The sequence below is a fragment of the Rhinolophus ferrumequinum genome, chromosome 25 (assembly GCF_004115265.2).
Source record: "Rhinolophus ferrumequinum isolate MPI-CBG mRhiFer1 chromosome 25, mRhiFer1_v1.p, whole genome shotgun sequence".
In the NCBI taxonomy this organism is placed as follows: domain Eukaryota; kingdom Metazoa; phylum Chordata; class Mammalia; order Chiroptera; family Rhinolophidae; genus Rhinolophus; species Rhinolophus ferrumequinum.
This window is the reverse complement of record NC_046308.1, coordinates 23,342,769-23,366,333: the sequence shown is the minus strand read 5'-3', so window position 1 is coordinate 23,366,333 and position 23,565 is coordinate 23,342,769. Positions and strand designations below refer to the sequence as shown.

The 23,565-nt window shown below is 46.1% G+C and overlaps 1 protein-coding gene across 1 annotated transcript in view; it reads right to left on the bottom strand.

Annotated features, from left to right (window-relative positions):
* Positions 1-6,247: 6,247 nt before the first annotated feature.
* The window catches only part of CRKL (CRK like proto-oncogene, adaptor protein), a 30,490-nt gene continuing 13,172 nt past the window's right edge, over positions 6,248-23,565 (bottom strand). The window contains exon 3 of the mRNA XM_033097808.1: positions 6,248-9,758. Within this exon, the coding sequence (XP_032953699.1) occupies positions 9,624-9,758 (135 nt within the window). The 3' untranslated portion in view covers positions 6,248-9,623. The remainder of the gene's footprint in view (positions 9,759-23,565) is intronic.

Genomic DNA, 23,565 nt, shown 5'->3' with positions numbered 1-23,565 from the left:
TTGCGTAGTGGTTTTGTCCCTCCAGCCAACTGGAATTCTGACTATGGGGGAAATGAATGAATGATACATTCCGGGGAAGGGATGTCACATCTACCACTCACTACACACATCAGGGCCCACCAACTCTGTTGTCCTTTTATTGCTCTTTTCTGGTGGCTCGAGTTTTTGTTGCCTCTCTACTTTCTGTGCCTTGCTCTTCTCCTGTAGGGATGACAGTAACAACAGCAGTAACAGTCCCAGGTGCCAGGCTGCTCCAGTCTTCAGAGAGAGTCCTTTATTTATGCCCCACCTCACCCCGGGGGGCCACCACAACTCCCCTCTCATTTTACAGATAGGGAAGCTCATAGGCTAAGTCTCACCCAGGGGCAGGACCAGGACCTGCATGGGTCACACTCACGCAGGTAGGTGTGGGGTCTAGGGCTGGAGGGAGACAGTCACTCTGATCAGGCCAGCCCTCTATGGTTTTCACAGTGTGATTGTTGCCACTGTCATAGGAGAGGCCCATCACTGGGCAAATGGCATTGCTTGGATCTGGTTCCGTTGGCCTACAACCAGCCTGCCCCCATTCCAGACACATGCTGACTGCACCCCCATCTCACTCCACTCCCCATCCCCCAGCCAGGAAGACAGTGTGTGTACCCCATAACCACGGCTGTGGCTTCATGTGCATTTATTCATTTAATCTTCATAACAGCCTGAGGAGGAAGGTTCTCTTTGTATCATCTCCATTTACAGATGGGGAAACCAAGGTTCAGAGAGGTTAGGGATGCCCCAAGGCCACACAGCCGGTGAGTTTCAGAGCATAGATTTGAATCCTGGCAGGTTGGCTAGTCTGTCCTGGGCTTACCTGCCAGGCTCTGCCAAGGCCTCAGGCTCTCCAGCGCAGAGTTGGAGTTTTGCTCTGTGACCCATTCAATGAATGAACCCCTCTGCCCCAGGTTGCCCAGGAAACATGGGGGTAAATGTAATGGCCACTGGCTGGGGCTGCCTCCAGGACACCATGACAAGGTGCTCAGGTTGTGGTGTAAGGGCTGCTGAGTTTGGGGTGTCAGAGATGAGACTGGGGGACAAGGCAGCATGGAGGCTAAGGAGGCCAACAACTGGGGAGATTCCCTGACATGGGGTGAGTGCAGCCCTGACATGTGGGGAGTCTGCCGTGGTGCCCTTTGCCCTGGGGATTGGGCTCAAAGCTCTGGCTGCCCCATGGTGGGGCAGAAATTTTGCTCATAGAGGATGTAGGCTAGGATGCTGCCTTGTGGAGGGCCCCCAGACTGTTGGTACATGTGGACAAGGGGATCCCAGGACACTCAGGAGGCCTCTGAACCTTGGGCAATCTGAGATACTGATCTTGCCCCAAGAAAAATTCTGGTAAAGTGATAGGTCCATCCCAGTGGCTTTGATAATACCCAATGGGGCAACAGCAAAGAGGGAAATCAAACTCCAGGTTGAGATGTAGTGAGGTGAACTAGGGCAGCTGAGAGTTCCCTGGACCAGCAGACACCCCAAAGGCAGAGGGGATTGCCGAGGTTTGAGAAGCATGTGTGATGGTGACCCCTGCCCCACCCCCAGCCCTGGAGCACTCCCAGTATGCTGCAAGCCTGTCCTCGCCCTCTTTACATCTACCTTCTCCTTAAGTTTCCCCTGTTCCCCCTCCCCTCAGCCTGGTTCTCCAAGCCGGTGTGCAGGATAGTCCTTTTCCAGGTCAGAAAGTGCGATAGCTGCAATGTCTAACGTTGGCATTGACACTGGTGCCCCCTGGAGGCCAGTCTGAGGGTCAGCAGGGCCCTCCTTGAGCTTTGGAGTTCTGAGGGAAGGGGTTGAAAGAGGAGGGACGAAACCTCTGGATTTAGATGGATTTCCTAATGGGGAGATGTTTTGACTGACAGATCCCCAGGAAATGTTGGGGAGCTGATACAGCACAGGCAACATCTGAGTTGAGGCCAGCTGTGTTGAGGGGCAAGATGGGTGGAAGTGGTTCCCAGAGCTAAACGGTGATTTATTTATATGGAAGCAGAGGTTTGGGGATCCTCAGGTTGGGGAGCCCAGGTCAAACCCCCGCTCTCGGACTCATCCCTGACTCCCGAGCTTGATCTGACTACTGTAGTTCAGCCTTTCCCCTGCCCAGGTTGGTCTACACATCCTGACCATCATGTACCCAGCACACTCTGGGTTTTCCGGGGCTCTCCGACACTAGGGAGGCCAGCTCCATCTCCTCTAAACCTCTGCAGTCTAACCTGGACCCTCCCCAGGTTGCTGGCTGGCTGCCAGTACTGTCCTGTTTTCAGGCTCTGGGGTGACCAGTCCGAATTCCAGTCCACATGGAGGAAGGGAAAGGTCATGAGGGCTTTACCAGAAGGTGGCAGGAGCTGAGGACAGACAGGCACGTAGGAGAGAACGGAGAGAACGGAATCCAGATAGAAGGAACATGTGGGCAAAGGCAAGGAGGTTATGTGTCAAATTCTGGGGAATTCAGAATGTGCCGGTCCATCCTGGCCTGAGTGCTGGGTTCTGGGCGGGGGCGTGGCATGAAAGTGTCACAGGCCAGGGAGGAGCTGGGTCATGGGCTTTCATTACATGTGTCTTTAGGAAAACAAGCAAACATGCCAACAACTAGGACTGGCATTGGACTGGAAAGGGGTAGGGAGCCAGGAGGTCAGGAGACAGCTGGGGTGAGGAACGGGCCAGAGTCAGCCCAAGGGCTGGAAGGTGGGCCCAGCCCCTGCAGTCTTTTCTTAGACCTGAGGATTTTCCATCATCAAGACTGGCAACAGGGCAGACAGATGGCTCAGTTGGTTAGAGCGCGAGCTCTGAACAATAGGGTTGCTGGTTTGATTCCCACATGGGCCAGTGAGCTGCGCCCTCCACAGCCAGATTGAAGACAATGAGCTGCTGCTGAGCTTCCAGAGGGGCAGCCGGATGGCTCAGTTTGTTAGAGTACAACCTCTGAACAACACGGTTGCCGGTTCAATTCCCGCATGGGATGGTGGGCTGTACCCCCTTGCAACTAAAGATTGAAAACGGCAACTGGACTTGGAGCTGAGCTGCACCCTCCACAACTAGATTGAAGGGCAATAACTTGGAGCTGATGGGCCCTGGAGAAACACACTTTTCCCCAATAAATATTTTTTTAAAAAGAGAGACTGGCAACAACTTCCCCAGCCCCCGTGACAGCAACTTCCCCACCCCTAGTGACAGATCAGCTAGTATAAACTGCTTCAGCCACAGAGTGGAATATTGTTCAACAATAAAAAGCTGTCTACAGAAGGTTTGCAAAGACATTATAGATATTTTCGTACACGGTGCTTCTTGAAAGTGTAAACTGAGGCAATCCTTACAGAGGGCAATTAGGCAACAGCTCTCAAAATTGCAAATGTCCAGAGCCTTTGACCCAGCAATCCCACTCAGAGGAACTCATTTTAATGTGTGTGTGGGGGGAGGGGAGGAAGAACCACCTGTGATTGGAAAGGAGTCCATCCATAGAGGAACATAAATGAGTGACAATACATCCATCTCGTAGAATACTATATACAGTGACGAAAAAGGAACAAATACTCAATATGCTGACTTGGAACACTCTAAAATAGATTGGGGGAATAAAGCAAGATGCAGAATAGTACGTAATCTACCTGCGTGCAGAGAAAACACTGAAAAAGAATTTTTATAGATGTATTTACTTGTATATTATAGAATAACTGGAAAGATATATGTATAATAAACTGGAAACGGAGATTGTGGGGAGAGGAATGGACAGAGTGGAGAGAGACCTTTCATCAGACAGCCGTGTTTTGAATGCTGCATCCTACTGATGTTTTCCTTCTAAATCCAAATTTCTCAAACTCCTTGGAGCTATGTTGGTGAAGTCCTGGCAGGCTGGCGCCAGGGATTGGGTCCCCTCCTCTGGTAACTGGCCTGGCGCAGCTCTGCTCAGGTCCCTCCTCTTCTTGACGCCAGCCCTCTCTGCAATTACTGGGCAGACGACTCCCTGCACACACACCCCCCCCCCCCCCCGTACCTGGCTGCTGTGCAGCTTTGGACGCCCACTCAGAGGGCTTCCCCTTCCCTATCCCCTTCCTCAGACCCCTGAGCCTAAACAATGGATTCCCCAGTGCTGTCTCAGGCAGGTGGGTATGAGCTGTCCTCCCTGGGCCGCCGCCGAGCCACCCGCTCCAGACCTCCTTCCTCCGCTGGGGCCCCACTCACTTTAGCCTTGGCAGAGCTGGGACACTTCTGCACCGCCCCTCCGGAGCAGCATGGTGAGGGGTCAGAGCCGTCCAGAAAGGCGGTGCTGACGGCCCCGGGCCGCACACCTGTTTGCCAGCCTCCTGCGTCCCACCCGCCCACCCTTTGGTCCTGCTGCCGCTGCCGGGGAACCCGGGGAGCGCAGGCGTCGGGAGTGCGCGCGTCCACCAGGCCCCGCCGACTCGATCCCTGCAGCGGCTGGGCCTGGGCCCACGTAAGAAATCCTTCGGCCCCTCGGTGGCCGCCGAGAGCCCTGTGCTCGAGAGAACAGGGGGAAGTGTCAACACTTTCTGGGACCTGAGTACTCTAGGTCCTCCACGTCCACCCCTCGCTGGGCCCACCCTCCCTGTACCCTTTCCCCATGTGCTGTATGCCCGGCCCCGCCCCACGCCAGGGTCTCCCTGGGATCCTACGGCTGCCGCTCAGGGTGGGGAGCGGCAGCGCCCGGGTGTCAGAGGTCTGGAGGACGCGCCGCAGCGGGGTTTCGGCCTGAGCACGCCGGACCAGGGGCGTGGAGGCTGTGCCTGAGCTCTGCCCTGCCGACTGCGCCCGTCCCTCCACCCACCCGGTTCCCCTCATAAAGGCGAGCAGGGAGAGCGCCCCGACAGGGAGTCGGCCGTGGTGGGCCGGGCCCGCGGTCTCAGTTCCTCCTCTGGTTCGGGTCCGCGCCCCAGCGCACTCAGGCTTCGCTTTCACAACACGCGGCAGATAGATCACAGCCCCTGGACTGACGGAAGCCTTCCCGAACCTGCCCAGGGCTTCACGGCGCCCCCCACCATCGGAGCCATCGTCACCGCGTCTGCACCCGGAGCTTTCCACGGCAGGGCTGAATCCCCATACACCTCTGGCTGCACACCACCCGGGGAACCAGGCCGTGCACGTAAGACGGCAAGAGCAGGGTCAGGCCTTGCGAGGGAGCTGGGGGTCACCGAATTGGCCAGAGGAGTTTCCAAGGCCAGCAGGGTCATCGTTTTTTTTTGCTGCAGGGTGGTATCTCAAGACCAGGGTGCACATGTAGGGGCTGCCCCCCACACCCGACCCCATTTCCAAGGGCTTCCCTGCCACAGAGGAATCCAGCCCAGGACTGCTGACCAAAATATACCTTTCCAAACTGAAAGCATTCTTCAAAGGTGTCTCCAGGGAATTGTTCCAGAATGATTTGAGTTTTGGTATTTCCGTGCAAGACAAACTCTTCTCTAAAATTCTACAGAATCCTGCAAGTGGGAACCAGGGAGTGTCATTTCCAGAGGTTTTACTGCAAGATTTGTACCTCTCAATACACACACAGATGTGGGAACAGAGCTCTGGCTAAGGGGGTGTCAGGAAAATCAGCAGGCCCCCAATAACTCATTATCTACCTGATGGTCCCCAGAGTTCATCTGGAGGGCCATATACAGACTACAGACAGGAACAGAAGAAAAGTACTTAAGTTGGAGGAAAAAAGGAAAAAAGCCAGACAGATAGCACGTCCGGCTCTGGGATGAGGCTGCTCCTTTTCCATGACTTCTGCTTGAAACCATTCCACTCTGGCTAGCGTGTGCTGAACAAATATTTCACAGAAGCCTTTAGATATGGGTGCCCGTGAGGGAAAACATCCAAGTTGACCTTGGTGGTGTAAAGCGTGGCAACTATGACCTCATCCTCAGGAGGCCGAGACTGAACACCAGCGGCTTCTCTTCTGTAGGAAGGCCCCGAGGGGCGGAAGGGCTGATCCAAGACCCCGCTCTATTTCGCCGTCAGTAGCACGGCTGGGCTGCAGGACTTATCTTCAGTGAAGCACCAATGTGTTACCAGGAACTGTTGGGAGGCTGGTGGGGGCTGAGCGCCTCCGGGCAGCACTGAGGAGACACCGAAACACCAACGCCGCTGCCGCCACCAGCTGATGCAAGTTTTATTGAGACAATGTACAAACAGGCCATGGAAACAAGGGTTTGATGCCAGGACCAACAACATAAAATGGAATACAAAAATAAAAAGGCACTAATCTGTTAAGAAAAGACACTCGATGTATTCTAAGAATATAGGTCATTTAATACTGTTAATTTTATAGCACAAAATAAAACAAGCTATGATCCCCAAAAATAATTTTAAAAGCTTACACAGAAAATATTATTGCCTGAAGTTTATGATCTTTAAGTTACAGGTCAAAAGAGTTTTCTGTTGTTTTTGTTGTTTGAAAACACACAGTGAAGACTGTCTAGAAGCAAGGCCACTGTTCCTCCTGCAGAGACAACGACCCTGTCTCAGAGAACTGTCCTACTCCTTCAGAATATACAACTAGCTCAGTGTCCACACTGACAGCAGTTACTGGGACACTGCTCTCGGGTCCCAGAGGGTGGAGTTTGAGGCAGAGCTCAGTGGTGTCCACAGAAAGCATTAGTCTTAGGTACTGTGTTAAAACAAGAATTCACTCATTTTTAAGAGGTTAATGAACATAATATTAAAGGATTAAATTATAAACACCTGGCACAAAAACATATCATCCCTTTTCAAAAATAACGTGTTCATATTCCTCTGAGCAAACATTACAAGAGCAGTGGCCGTCTGCTTGGCCTGCCTTGTCTGTAAACAGCTGTAAAAGAAAGTTAGCACAGTGCCAGGGATGCTTGAGCTCCAAGGGGGGAGCAGTTGTCCTTCCCTCCTTTCAGTTTCCCAACCATGAGTATAGGTGTCTCGTCTGGGCGACCAAAGTCGTCAAATGGCAGCCAGTCAATGCATCCTCCTCTTCGTTACCATGTCATCAGGGGGTACCACACCGCACAGAAACGCCAAGGATGATTCCTGCGTTGGAAGGTCCTTCCCAGGATAAATAAACTTTGAATCAAACTGTCAATGCCCTTTAGGATGTAATTTGTTCACTTCCCAACTGAGTTAATTTAACTTTCAAATATTTTCTTAAATGACAAAGAGCAGAGCAGAGCAAGTAGCAATAATTAACAATCTTAAAAGAGGGAAGGCAGCTCCTCTGGAAGATTCACACTGCTTTCTGAAGCAGTTTCCCAGCCCAACTGGGGAACCTAGGCATGAAGCTGAGGTGGGGGTGCTGTTTTCTGTATATTTAGTGTGAAAAAGAATTTCCCTGCCCGATTAAAAAACTAATAAGGTTCTAAGTCAAAAAGGTCCTACTTTTGGCACGTATCTTGAGAGTTCAGAACTTAAGGCTCAGCTGATTTTAGGATCCAAATCTCCTGGGCAGTTGTGGAGACATGGCTGCGGGCGCAAGTGATGAGCAGACTTACTGGGCAGCCAAACCTGATTCTCAAGTGCTCCACATGCTGCAGGGTCTTGCTATATCGGTCAGCAGATACGACTGAAAGGGAACCATGCTTTCCAAAAGGGTCATTTACTTCTTATATTTGGAGCCAAGCACTGCCATAAAAGGTGCCAAGCCCCTCTGCTAAATTTAGTTTAAAAAAGCCTTGTGGTTTGTGCCCTCTGTGAACAAGGCACATATTCCACCAGTGTCTGCGAGACACTCCCCTCAAGTACTGAGTCACTGGCTGAAAGGCAAGCGCTGTTTCCAGGCAGAGTGTGGGGATCCTGTCACACACGTGTCACTTGTTGTGGGTGCTAGATCAGGCCTGAATTCCAAACAAGAGGCAACTGCAATTGGACGGATACCTTCCGAACCAGAGGTGACCCCAGTTCTCACTGATTAGGAAGAGCCGGTTGCTGTCTTTTTCAGGAAAACCCCAGACGGGCAGCCACAGTGATAGTTTTTCCAACTGACCATCAATTTTGTCACACAGCAGGACTCTCAAGATTCTTTAATATGGCGGTTACCTGCCTGACAGAATACTGATTTAAAGAGAAATCGAAGAATTGTTGTTTTGCTGATTCTGTCACCAGAATATATTGCTGTAACCCTCAAAACCTAAGACCCTTGGGAAACAGGGCCATGGTTGTAGCAGATGTTCAGTAAATGACACAGAGCTGCTCATTAGGTGGCTGCTACATCTCTAGGTCTGCTGTATTCCTTCTGAGCTGAGGCCTGTCTTCGTCAGTGTCCAGAATATAGAGCAGACTGAAAACTGCAGGAAGGTTTCAGAATTCTTGTCTGCTAGAGCCAGCAGACAAGGTATCAGTCACACATTGGTACCAGCCAGCTTGTATAAACAGGCCTCTTTCAGCTAACGGGAAAACTGGAACATCAAACTGGTAAATGGTTAATGATAAACTGGTTAATGGTTCCCCCTCGTCACGACAACATTAGACATCAAACGCATTAACACATTTCCAGGGCCTGCATTTTCTTTGCTTGGGAGCATCGCGAGCACACGGACAGTGGAGCCAGGATTAGCAGAACCGTCTTTCTCTGGCAGCCTGGTGAGCTTGGGCGGGGGCAGAGAGGATTGGGCTTCAGAGAGTAGGATTTAAAGATTCATTCATGAATTCAATGATTCTATGAACGACCTCACTTTTTAAAGAAACTTGAAGTCTTATACTTCAAGTTCAACTTGTACAAACTTGAAGTTCAACAGGTACATTCTCTGAAACACAACAGAAAACCAGCCAAGCGCCCCACTACCACCAATGCCCGTCACGGACAAACAAGGTAAGCACAGGTTTCCCCCAAATCGCCCTCCACGTGTTGCTGCTGGGAACTACACAATCCCAGAGGCTGCCCACACAGCTTGGCACACGACTGCTGATTTTTGTGTGTTGTTTGCTGCATGGCAAAACAAGGTACTGTTGGCAACCAAGACAATAAAGGCCTCTACTTCAGGGTTTTTTTTTTCTTTTCATATTCCTGTAGTTACAGCAGCTTTAATTTAAAAGCTCAGAGGCTTGTGCCATTCCTTGTGATAATATAAAAACCCAACCTGCTACTTAAAAACCTCTTAGGATACACAAGTCTAATTACGTCTTCCAAAATCAAACCAAAAGGAAAAAAAAAAAGCAAAGCCAGATTTAGGGAGTTGAGGACAGAATTCCCTCATAAGGGTCACTTTGCTCTGTTCTTCCAAGGAAAAACAAAATGGTGACTGAGCCACTGCTTTAAGGAACAGCAACGTGAAATGTCTCGCCACAGCCTCAAGCTTTCGCTCATGAACATGGCAGAATCAGTCACAAGTACAACAAACAGGGTAGTGATGAGAAGACCCTTTCCTTGTCAATTCTCTTCACTTGTGTGCTTCCACCAGTATTTCCAGTTTATGATCCAAAAGAACTCTACAATTGGCTCCTCTCTGACAATTATGACTATGATACAAACGCCGAGGCAGCCACTGTGCATTCCAAACGGGTAGAGTCCGCCAGTCTGCAGAAAGCTGGACGTCGGCAATGCAGTGTGACTCGCCTATGCGACAGATGCTTTCCCACTCAAAGGAAACTATGTATGGACGGGGAGAACGATGAAGCAGCAGGAAACAGGGCAACATCAATCACTCGTTTTCATCTGGGTTTTGAGGGTCAAAGATTTTGACATGCGTAAAGGGGAAAAGCCCTTTGCGCCCATTCACTTCGCCTTCCCACTGGCCGTTTATATTCATCCTTGTGACTTTCACAATGTCACCAACCTGTAAAGACGGAGAAAGAAGACAAAGTCAGCATTTTCTCTGCCAACTAAAGAAAAAAAGAAAGTTAATATTAAATCACACACACTGTCTTATCCAAAGGAACCTATGCATTTTTTTAAGACTCAACTTACCATTTTCAATGCTTACACTCAAGCAGTGCCAAAGACAAAGGTGCCACCAACATTAACCCAGTGTGCTTCTCTCCAACTAGCAAGAATGTGTGTTACGTGAAGCAGCTCCAGAGCACAAAAGCAACCTTTTTCTCTCTCCATGTTGGCTACTAACTCCAATAGGACACAAATTTGACTCTGAGTTATGTCACACAAAAAAGGGTATTACAAAAACCTCTAACAGTTAGTCCATGGCCCAAATATGAGATCAGGTATTTTAAAGAAAGCACCAAGAAATAACTCCTTTTACACGGGGATTGGAAACACGTTTGCGTAGGTGACTGAGCACCTCTACACATGACTCTGGGAAGCAGACAACCTATTAGGTTGGTGCAAAAGTAACTGTGATTTAAAAGGTGAAAAAAAATTACAAAAATGTCAATTACTTTTGCACCAATCTAATAACATTTTGCCAATGTCTATCAAGTTTGTAAACTTGGTAGTTTTTTCCTGAGACGACCACATATCAACATAAGGGCTCAGGCTGCAAAGAGCAGGGGTGTAGGAGGGCTGGGGGAGAAGGCCCAAACAGGATGGGGAAGGAAATGAGCCCCTGTGGAGCGTGCTGCATGGGCCTGGGTTTCTACTTCAAGGGCACTGCGGGTCAGGGACCTGCCAGGGTGGCTGTGTTCACATTGATGGCACCTGCAGGGCTCCTTCAGCCATGTTATCCCCCACGTATACCAACTTCCTATAAGGTCGGCTGCGGTAACAGATCCAGAGGCAGGCGCCCTCCCCAAGGTCACAGGCTGGTCCACCAGGAAGCAGGGGTACAAAGCTAGGTGCTCCCAGTCTCGGCTGCCTGTGTCCTTGCTATCTGGCACTGGCACCTAGGATCACTCAGCCTCCCCTCCGCTCCCAGGCTCTTCTCACCAAAACACCCTCTGTCCTTAATGTCCTATCTTTGTAACTTCCCCCTGTGAACGCAGACCGGCTGCTGTGAGTTTTCTACCTTCCCATGCTTCATTATTTAATTTTATCATTCTACTTGCTCTCTAGGATGCATGAGCCCACACAGACAGAACAACTTGTGACTCCCCAAACCTACTGAGAAGTAAGACTGCAGTCACTACATTTCCACGGAAAACAGCACTATTACCAAATGGAACTTCTCGTCTTGTGGAAACTAGCTTATTCTGAGTACTCACCAAAACGACAATGGAAAAAAAGAACTATATCCCCCGAGGCTCCCTGGTTAGAACACAATATAAATTCAGTCAAAAAAAATTTTCCCCTTTAAATTCCCTGTCTGAATTCTGGCTCATACTCCTTTACTTAGGAGAACCACCAATTCAACAACTGTAGGATGGCTTATAAAGAGTTATTCTGGTAATTAATAATTAGATTTCAAAAAATGAAAGTTCTAAGACAAAAATAAAATGTACTAGATATGCATGAGAAAAAAAGATGTAAAAAATCAACTGCATGTATTTATAAATTAAATGATTATAGTTAATGTTACAGGCTCAACTGAAACACCCAAGTTGAACAATTAACATCTGAAGCTTAATAACCAAGAATTCTATTTTTCAGACTTGTATTAAAAATTAAGTTGTAGGGATGGCCGGTTAGCTCAGTTGGTTAGAGTGTGGTGCTAATAACACCAAGGTTGCCGGTTCGATCCCCACATGGGCCACTGTGAGCTGTGCCCTCCTTAAAAAAAATAAATAAGTTGTAAAATACTTCAGTGGAAAACATCACAATTAAAAAGACATGTGTTCTCTTGCTTTGCCTTAAAAGGAAATACAAATTTCAGAGACAGAGTAAATTGATTTACTATAAGAATTACGTTTTAAAATATCTGGGACATACTAAAGACTTCTGAAATACAGATTATTTTAAGATCAGTGCTTGGAGTCTAAGTATTGCTCCCTCTCTCTCCATGTCACAATGATTTTATATATAGATAGTAGAAAGAGAGATGTCTTTCTTTCTCAAAAACATTTGGGATAATCACAAATGTTTTTGATAATTATGAAAATATTCATATTCTTTGAAGCAGATCACAGATTTAGTTTTTATAATTTGTATATCCTTTTCCTACTGTACAGAAGTCGCAAAACAGGAAAACTTTAATTATGATCATATTTCTGTTTCTAGTAGAGACACTTTTCAGGTCTGCATATCAGGAACTCTCTATTGTATGAGAACCTTGAGTTATAGTAGAGACTTTGTAGAAAGCACGTAGCTGGAAGGTAAAGTTGAGGAAAATCTGGAATCATGACTCGTGTCCAATCTAATCATTTCAACCCATTTTTTAAAAAGGGCTATTTCAGTACAAACATAAGACATTAATAATGAAACTTCTTTAACACACAAATGAAATTCAGGCCGAGGTGAGCAGTGAGAATCCTGCTGCAGGCAGGAGCTCCCCAGACAGTACAAACCCTGGGCCCCTGCAGCTGGACCAGCCCCCCGACTCCCTGAGCTCTGCACTGCATCTCCTCTAGGGTCTTGACCTCATTAAGCCTTTCAGTGCAGAACCTGCTATCTCGTTGCTGGGAGAGCAATGAGGCCATCGAGACGAGCAGCGTCACTGTCCTGCTTTTCTCTCCAACTTATGATATTCTTTCCTCATTTCCTTTCCACCTAAGAAAACAAACTGCCTCTTTATTTTTAAAACAATGAAATAAAAACTCATGGATAGAAAACTGAGACCATTCCAAATTAATTTCTCTTTATTGTTAATTACAAACACAGAAAATATAATTAATGGATTAAAGTAAACATACAAAAAGCAAGGACAAGTAAGAGGGCGTGTGGACGTACACCCGCAGAGGACTCAGTGAGGAAAGAGGAGGGGGGTCGGGCAAGCAAACACCCAGGTGGCCTCTTCTGTACTAAGGGACAATGTTCCGAAGGCACCTGGGCAGTCTGCAAGCAGGCACGCAGACCCAGACGTCAGATCGGACTATGACAAGATGTTAAAGTAAAAAGGCCAAGGCAAGAATGAGCTGAGACTTAAAAAAAACACACAAAAAAACAAGGAAACTGAAACTACAGTTTTGGGCTGCTGGATGCGGTTGACAGGATGACAGAATCAATGGCTTCTCCCTGTGACTGAAGTTTTTGTTTGCCCACTCATATGATGTCCTATAAAAAATACTTCGGAATCCTGTCTTTTATCTATGCCATCTCTATCTTCAACTGGATTCCAGATGCTCAGAGAGCACACATTTTGCCTCAAGTTTGTGATCTTAGTCTGCCTTAGCCGATGTTTGATAAAAGTGGAAGAAAACAAAAGTCTCACCTTCCCCAAAACCTGGCCCTGGGCAACCCTTCCCATTTTTTGGATGCACTCATCCCTCCAGCCAGGGGAGCAAGGAGTATATTCTGACCTCCTGTTAACGCTCCCGCCTCTGGTTCTCCCCAGCCTCTCACCACCTGGCTCTGCCCGCCCAGCTATCCTGCCCTGACCCCCCTTCCATCATCTATGTCACCCCAGCCCAACCAGCCAACTCCTAATCACCCTCCTCTCCTACAGCCAGACCCTACCTACCACACTCTAGCTATTGCTCCCACCGTTTCACCAAGGAACTCCTGGTGGCTCACGTCAACAGCCAGAGTCTACTTCTCTACTTCTGACGCTCTATGGCACCGGAAATGGGAGACCTCACCCACCTCCCTCACTCCCCCATTGCCCCACTCCTCTTTTTGTGGTGTTCTATAAAATAACCCTGCTAGGTGGGCACCTCCCATTGGTATTAGTGGAAAGCAAGGCTCTGCGATGTCAGGAGGTCAGGTTCCTTACTTATCCTCCAGGATTCTGTCAGACACCCCCAAGGAGGCTCCATTTGGCTCCTCCATGTCCACCCCTCCACCCCCAATACACACACTAACATAATATAGCACTCTCTGAAGGAGGGAACTTGCTTTGCCCTTTTGTACTCCATGTCACAGGTTTCTTAAAAACTACTTTCCAGAGAAATCTGCAGAATCAAAGAAAAGAGAGAAAACTATGGGTTGCAGTCCCCCACATGCTGGGCAGAGATGGCCGAGCAGAGTAGCATGGTTCAGGAGGACAGACGTGACAGGCACAAGCGCCTTAGGACAGTAAAAGACAGACCTTGCAGCAGCAGCAACCACCACCACCACCACCACCACCACCACCACCCAGAATGGGTCACCGCTCTGCCTTTACAAGAGCAACAGCCAAACTCCCACCTTCAAGGATCTGCCTGATCTGGCTCCTGACTCTTCCCATCTCTGACCTCATTTCGTGCCCCTCTTTCCCTCCCCTCCAATCACACTGGCTTCCTTTCAATTTCTCAAACTTGCCGAGCTCTTTCCCAGACTTGGACTATATAACAGATGCAAGGACATGATGTACTGGAAATGCAGTTATACAACTGTATATCTTAAGATATTAAAAATCATGTTCTAGGCTGTGGTCCAGAATCGCCAAGCTGGTCCTAAGAAACCTTGTACCTCTGCTCTTCTTTTACAGTTGAAGAAACAGAAACAACTCTGACCCGAATCAAACAAATCCCAAGGATTAACACAAACCCCCTAATGAGCACCTTATAAAGCTGCACGTGAAGACAATGAAAGCAGGAATGACCTCCAGTGGTAGTCATCACAGATGGGGTATTTATTTTGCTCAGAACACTGGGCTAGGCTCTATACTGTGTACTTAGAATACACCTTGAATATTAGACCTACCAAAAACTAAGCTCTACAAGATGTATGCTATCTCTTGTCTGCTTAAAACAGGCATAAGGTGGCATAGGTGCAGTGGTTTGCGCTATGAACTCTGGAGCGCTGGGCAGGACTGGACTGACTGATGTCCTAGTTCTGCCACTCTTAGTGACTACATGACCGTGGCAAACTGCTCAAGTTGTCCAAGTTTCAGTTTCCTTCTGACTTTGAAAGGTGCCTGCAATAATTGAAGCAAGTACTACATGGGAATTGTTAACCAGAACACCCAACGAAGTCAACAGTAGATGTCATGGGAGTGGAATTCCTGAAGAGAACCCCCATCTCCACGCTCATGCCCCCAGATGGTCACTGCTTCTGAAGCACTTTCGAAGAATTAGCATCAGCAGGGAGAAACACGGTATTCAAGTGGGTTTTCAACCTTGTTAACTAACAAGGGTCCTTTCAAAACTGATGGGATGGGAAGGACACCACGTTAGAATGAGAGGAGATGAGGGAAAGGCCTGAAAACTACTGTGATGGATTCTAAGCAACTGAGGAAGATGATGGAAAGATGAAGAAGAGGGTGAACCTAGTAGTAAAAACTGCAAAGAACATGCAAACCTCATGCCTTCCAATTAATTTGTAATTCTGATGGTCTTTATAATACTTTCCACAGGATTCTACCTAATCAATTTAATACAATTTATTGCATATCTGTGGGGAAAATGAGCAGCTCAGTTCTTCTCCTCAAGGAACGGCTGTCTTCATTGTGGGATAGACAATAAATAACCCACTGTCCAGACATGGTACACGCTCAATGAATATTTGTTAAATAATAAAAACAGTTTATAAAAAGCAGCAAGTAGTAGAAAAACAGTACTGAATCAACAAGGAGCTATTGCTTTGACTGAGGGAACCACACTAAGCAGAGATAGGTCAAGGTTCAGCCTAGGAAGAAAGAATGACTGGGAGACTGATGGCCACCTGGCCATTTAATGCATCATTCTGGCCTTGCAGGAACTCTCACTTGTCAAAAATAGCACGTCAGTCCTCCTGCTGTTTTCTAACTTAGTCCAAGGCCCTTCACATGGGGAACAAGTCCCAGAACACCAACACAGAAAAGTGCCCTGGCTATGTCATGCTGCCTGCTGCCCCCAATTATAGGCCTGGCTGTGGACCAGCTTCTTCCATGTCTCTACGGATGGTACTGCCTCAAATTCTTCAGTCGTCTTGCTGCTGCTCTCATCACTGATTCTGGTACAGTGCCCTTCCTTTGGCTTCACGGTGGGACTGAGCCCAAAGAAGCACTTGCTTTGGAGGAGACGTCAATCTTGAAGTGGTTGGGTATCGATCAACTCAGTTCAAGGAACACTCTAAACCTGGAAGATGCGACTAACCCTTGTCAACAGATCAAGAGAAAGACACCTAACCTTATGCACCATCTTTACTGATTGTGACCCTGTGACAATCCTAATCGTTATTAGAACTGCCACATACTATCTTTGTGCCTGGCTGCACTTAGCACTTGGGGTGCGCACTCGGTAACTCTACCATTAAGCACACACTGGTAAGACACTAGTCAGCTCCATTCTTGTGTCTAGTGAGGACTATGCAAGAAGGCAAGAGTTAAGTGTGCTGGCAACAGTTTCCTATAGCTCTGCTTGTCCAGAGTATGAACACAACAGCTCTGGAAATAATTCTACTGCCTGACTTCTAGCGTTTGATTCAAAGAGCAGTCAAAGCCCTAGAAGCACCAAGACCTGGTTGTCACAGAAGCTTTCTGCTTCCCCAACCAGCCTCCGTTCCCCACACTGACATTTTGAGAATACAAACCCTTAGGTTACATAAAAATAAGATCCAGGGCAATGTAACAATGAGTTACAGTGGAATCATAAGTTTTAACTTGGGTGACATGAATGGGTCTCAGAAATCAAAGAACATCCTGAAAGTATATGCAGAATTGTATGTAAATACGTTAATGTATGTTGTTTTTCTGGAGAAAGATTCTACAGCTTTCACAAGATTCTCAAAGGGGTCCATAACCCAAAAAAGATAACAAAACAAAACAAAAACCCATGTCATACAATCACCAGGTAGTTTTCATCCTGCTATTTGTGACTTTCACTTGTTTATTCAAATCAACAAGTACTGAATATCTACGGTCAGGCCCTGGAAGGATACAATGAGAACAAAGCAGACAAACAGCCCTGCCCTCAAGGAGCTGCCTGAGGCCTTCACCTGTTTTAACATTTTGCCTCTGTGTTCTTTGTGCACCTGTATAAATCAAAGCTACTAGAGCTGGAGGCTTCAGAGGGCCAGGACCCTCCGTGTCTGTGCCCTAAATCCCAGTCAAGTAGCCTCATGCACTCTCACCTACAACCAGATGCTGTTTTTAATACAGAAGACTTAGTCTCTTCCTTGAAATTCCCATTATCTTTCAGGACAGTAACTTGGTTCGAGAGGGCTGCTTACTGGTTAACACTTCCTATGAAAACACAAGGATTTCTATTTTAGGATGGGCCAGGGCTTAGAGGTATCATAGGCCATTATGCTGTGATGCAAGAGAATTGCGCTATGGAAAAGAAGAAGTAAAACTATCTCTATACGCAGATGACATGATCCTATATATAGAAAATTCTAAAGATTCCACAATAAAGCTATTAGAGGTAACAAAATTCAGCAAAGTTGCAGGGTACAAGACCAACACACAAATATCAGTTGTGTTTCTATACACCAGTATTGAACAATTAAGAATGCAATTCCAGGGGGAGGAGGGTTATCACTTTGTGAGGGGTGTAAATGTCTATCATGTTGCTTTATACACCTGAAACTAAAAAAAAAAAAAAAAAAGAAAAGAAAAAGAAAAGCACTGCCATTCACAAAACCATCTAAAAGAATAAAATAACTGGGAATAAATTTAGCCAAGTAAACCAAAAAATTACAAAACATTGCTAAAAAAAATTAACAAAGACTTAAATAAATAAATGGAAAGACATCCTATGTTCATGGATAGGAAGACTTAATATTATCGAGACGTCAACACTACCCAACGTGATCTACAAATTCAACATAATCCCTATGAAAATTCTAACGGCCTTATTTTATTTTATTTTTTTTTTCAGAAATGGAAAGGCTGGTCTCAAATTCATATGGCACTGTAAGGCACCTGAACAGCTAAAACAATCTTGAAAAAGAACAACAAAGTTGGAAGACTCATACTTCCTGACTTCAGTACTACACAAAGCCACAGTAATCACAACGGGTATTGGCATGCAGACACACACACAGACCAATGGAATAGAATTGAGTTCAGAAATAAACCTATCTATCAATTTTTAGGTGTACAATGGCCAATTGATTTTTGTGCCAAGTTCACTTAATGGGGAAAGAACAATCTCTTCAACAAATAGTGCTGGTACAACTGGATCCCCACATGCAAAAGAAAAGATTTGGACCCCTACATCAAACCATATACAAAAATTAACTCAAAATAGATGAATGACCTAAATGTAAGCGCTAAAATCATTAAGACTCTCAGAAGAAAACACAAGGGTAAATCTTCATGACTTTGAATTTGGCAATGCATTCTTAGATGACATCAAAAGCATGAGTAGCGGGGTCAGCCCGGTGGCTCAGGCGGTTAGAGCTCCATGCTCCTAACTCCGAAGGCTGTCGGTTCGATTCCCACATGGGCCAGTGGGCTCTCAACCACAAGGCTGCCAGTTCAATTCCTCGACTCCCGCAAGGGATGCCATTGCAACTAGCAATGGCAACTGGACCTGGAGCTGAGCTGCACTCTCCACAATTAAGACTGAAAGGACAACAACTTGACTTGGAAAAAAGTCCTGGAAGTACACACTGTTCCCCAATAACGTCCTGTACCCCTTCCCCAATAAAAAAATCTTAAAAAAAAAAAAAAAGCATGAGTAACAAAAGAAAAAATAGGTAAGTTGCACCTCATCAAAATTAAGGATGTGCATCAAAGTACACTATCAAGAAGTGAAAAGACAACCTACAGAATGGAAAAATATTTAGACATCAAATATCTGATGAGCTTAATATCCAGAATACATAAAGAACTGCTAAAACTCAACAAAAAACAACAATTAAAAAATGAGCAAAGAACTCAAACATTTTCCCAAAGAAGATATAAAAATGGTCAAGCACCTGAAAAGATACTCAACATCCAGTAGGATGGCTGTAATTAAAAAAACAACACACAAAACAAAGTGTTGGCAAGAATGTAGAGAACTGTGACCCTTGTGTATTACTGGTGGGACTGTAAAGTGATATAGCCACTGTGGAAAAATGTGGCTGTCCTCAAACAATTAAACACATATACCAAAAAAATTAAAAACAGATATTCACACAAAAACTTGTAGACAAGTGTTCATAACAACACTATTCTCAATAACCAGTAGGTGGAAATTACTGGTGTCTATCACCTAATGAAACAGCTAAACAGCCATAAGAAGATACATGCTACAATGTGGATGACCCTGGGAAAATGAAATAAGCCAGACCCAAAGGACAAATATTGTATGATTCCATGTATATGAGTTTTCTATAATAGGCAAATTCATACAGACAGACAGAAGGTACATTAGAGGTTACCAGAGCCTCAGGTGAGGGGGGCTGGGGAGTTTATTGCTTAATGGTTAAAGAGCTTCTGTTTGGGGTGATGAAAAAGTTTTGGAAATGGTGACGAGGATTGCACAACACTGTAAATGTTCACTGTAAATGTGCACTGAATTGTACACCTCAAAAACGGTAGATTGTTATACATATCTCATCACAATTTTTTTTTAAAAACTTTTACTTACTTGTGTTTTTCCAGAACCCATCAGCTCCAAGTCAAGTAGTTGTTTCAATCCGGTTGTGGAAGGCGCAGCTCACAGTGGCCCATGCGGGGATTGAACCGGCGACATTGTTGTTAAGAGCACCGCGCTCTAACCAACTGAGCTACCTGGCTGCCCCTCGCCACAATTTTTTTAAATGAATAATGTAATATGCTAAACACCACAGAGTTGTACGCTTTACATGGGTAAATTGTATGATATGTGAATTATATCTCAATAAAGCTGTTCTTAAAAAAGACTGTGGGCTGAGTCCTAGGTGTGCTACGTACCACCTGTGAGACTGTCAGCAAATCACACAAACCTCAAGTTCTAAGTGCATGAAACGGGACTGGTGCCATCTACTCCACAGGGCAGCCATGAGGATTAACTAAAATACTGTGAGATCCCTAGCTACTGGGTTTCCCTGAAAATAAGACTGGGTCTTACATTACTTTTTGCTCCAAAAGACGCATTAGGGCTTATGTTCAGGGTATGTCATCCTGGAAAATCATGCTAGGGCTTATTTTCCGGTTAGGTCTTATTTTCAGGGAAACACGGTACTGGTTCTTCCTTCTGAACAGCTATTACCACATACAGAAAACTAAGGTGAGCATTGATGACCAGCCTGCATGACACTAGAGCCTCAATTTCATGGTTTCCTCACCCAATTTACATATTGAGGAAGAAAAACAAAAACCTTTAAAAAACAATCTTCTTTGATTCACAACCCAATGAGAATATAATATGCTATAAGAAAAAAAATATTAAAAATACAAGAACTGCGCGGATGGGTGGCTCAGTTGGTTAGAGTGAGAGCTCTGGGCAATGGGGCTGCCAGTTCGATTCCCACATGGGCCAGTGAGCTGCGCCCTTCTGCAACTAGAATGAAGTCAGTGAGCCGCCGCTCAGCTCCCCTGTGGCCAGATGGCTCAGCTGGTTGGAGCGCGGGCTCTCAACCACAAGGTTGCCAGTTCGATTCCCGCAAGGGATGGTGGGCTGTGCCTCCTGTAACTAACAGGGGCAACTGGACCTGGAGCTGAGCTGCGCCCTCCACAACAAAGATTGAAAGGACAACAACTTGACTTGGAAAAGTCCCAGAAGTATACACTGTTCCCCAATACAGTCCTGTTCCCCTTCCCCAATAAAATCTTAAAAAAAAGAAAAAATACAAGAACTTTCTAAAAAGTCCTACTTTTGACAGGTACTATGATTAAGGAAAAAGGCACTTTCAGTGCAGAGGTAGAGTCAATCAAATTCCTAAGACTACGTGCTGGTAAGGATAATTGACACGACATAAAAACAGAGGGTGGAGGAGGAGACTGTCATACTGATGAAATGCCCTGAGATTCTTATGAAGAAGCTGAATGTGAGCTTGTGGGCATCTCTGACAAATCTCTGTGAGAAAGGGCATCACTGCTGGAATGTGACCGGAAGGGAGCCAGTGGCCCCATGACACGTTAGGGAGGCTCTGACCCTGGACGGGTCTCCAGAGCTGAGCTGGATGCTTCATGATGAACATGTAAACTCCTGAAAGCACGTACGTACAAACTACAGGTCACTTAGCTACAGGAACTCATGGATAATCCTTGAGACATTTGAAAAATACAACTGGTACTACTGAAACCTAGATTTGCTCTGTAGACAACTTCATCTCAGTAAGTACATAGAAGAAGCGATGAAGAAACTGCAAATGTGAAATTTAATTCTGACCAATGACGCAAAACCAAATGGTTGAAGTAGAAAACTGAGAATTCCAGACCAGTTAGTCGTGAAGGAAGTGGTACCATGGGCCTTATGGATGCCAATTCAAAAGATTTTGAGACCAGATGTAATCTAAAGACTAGGCGTTCTGAAATGGGGAGAAGATAATCCAGAAGAAATTTGAACAATACAATCACAGATGACCCCAATGGGAGTGAAGAGTAAGTGTCTTGAGAATGCTGGTAAGCTCACACAAAGAACTCTTGAGTCATAAAAAGAACATGCACCAAAGATGAAAAGATGTTCTTATATTGATAAGGACAGATACCTAAATATTGACTAAACACACTGGCAAACAGGAATAAGAGTCCAATAGTGGTCTCTTGCCATGGAATTACATCACAGAAGCAAGGGCAGACCTATGAAGGATCAGGTTTCTTGGTTCTGTTAAACAGGGATGATGGCAAATTCTATAAAATGTAAAAGGTGAGCCTGAAATCAAACCTGCACAAAATTCTGGACGCAATTAGCAAATTATTTATTGCTTTATGACTATTTAGAATGGGAAATGAGGTGTTTGGAAGGCAGCTGGACTCAACCAAGTAGAAGTCACGCCAGACCACGACCTCACCGTCTTTTTTTAGATATGAGACATAGATCAGGAGGGACTGCAGAAGAGGACTTAGAACAAAGATCTGGACTGTGCTTTTATGAAACTGAGGAGGGTGGGAATCAATATGCTAAGAAGACATAATTAGGATTTTAAGATTCAGAGAATTGTACAGACGGTGTAGGACCAAAAAGGAAAAAAAAAACCCAAAAAACCAAAAAACTCAAGGGACAACCGTAGGGCAACACACTGAAGCCAAATACTGGGCTAGGCAAATGCAGGAAGGGGACAGAGTGGTCTGTTTCTCCCTGGTGAAGAGCTAGAACGCAAGGAACTTAACTACCTGAGTCACCCAATATGGGAGGAACCACCTCAGGAGACTGTGCCCCAGAAGTTCCACAAGGACAGAGACCTATGCTTTGTTCACCGTTGTACTCCAACTACTGTATAAACGCCCGCCACATATGTAATAAGCACTCAAACCTCTGCTGAAGGGGTGAATGTTTTTGGAGGTGTCCAAGTAGAGACCTGAGGGCCACTGGATTTGGATGCTGTAGAAAGCTAAAATCATTAGGAAGATGGTTAGACTAAATGATCTAAGTATTATTACAAACTGCCTTTCTTCTTGATTTGTATGAATTCCATCCTAAATCACTTTAAGCCTTTACTTACAGCCTGAGAAATGGTTCTTCTTCCTCCACAGTATCTGTTCCACTGATTTTGATTCCCACAGACCCCGACCTCATGTCATCAACTGTTTTCGTACCCCATACCACAGGGGAACGCTCTGCGGAGGCTCCATTCAGACACTCGGACACCACTGTTCATACAGCAAAAAGTTACGGCTGTGTACACCCAGAGTTAAGTACAATTCTGAGGATGCTAAGAAATTTCTTCCCTTTGTTTTCTAGTCAGGAAAGTATACTGGAATACAAGTGTGTGAGCATAACATGGTTCGAGGGAGACACAAGCATTCGCTCTAATTTATTTTGAAAATCAGTCAATAAAAAGGTAAATTGCCTGCAAACTCCTGAACCCCCTCAGTTGTGAGAAACCGGCTACTTCAGACCTCCATGAAGGTAACACAAGAAAATCGTTAACCTCAGCTTAGCCCTTTGACAATAGAGCAACAGCCCATCCCCCCGCGCTGTCTTCTGCCACTTTTGCCCAACATACCCGGCACTCTCACCAACCTCTAGCTCCTCAGTGGTGTTCGTCGTCTTTACACAAGCTCCTCCCTCTGCCAGAACCGCCTCCCCACATCACCCAGCTAACTTCTCTTCACCCTTCACAACTCAGCTCAAGAGTTACTCCTCCAGGAACCCCGTAAGACCAATACCCACCCACACTCCATCTCCTACCCCCTCTGCACTCGCCCTCCTACTCTGTTACCAGAGCAGTTCCCACCCTGCTGGTTTCTGTCCCTAGTCTTTCCCTGGGTGGCAAGCTTCTTGATGGCAGAACCCTACAAGGCACCCCTTACAGGGTGGCTGCATGAAGATGATTAATGAACAAACTAACACCAACTCTAGAGCCAGGGTGCCTTTTAGGCTCAAAGAATTTAAGTACCCTGCCCAAGACCACACCAGGAAAAGCTGGGACTTGAATTAGGGTCCATGATCTTTCCTAACCATCTTGCCTCTCCACTGTGTCAGAGAATACAACTTTGACTACAGGTATTTTATGATGACAATAGCACCTTTTCTCCAAACATTCTCTTCTGCCCAATTATCTACTTTTGGAAATGACTACATCACTTCCCTCAGTCTGAGAATATTCTCGTAGGGTGTGACCTGCTTCCCAGGAGCCCCTCCAGCCCAAGTATACCAAGGACATGGGAGAGTTGTTCT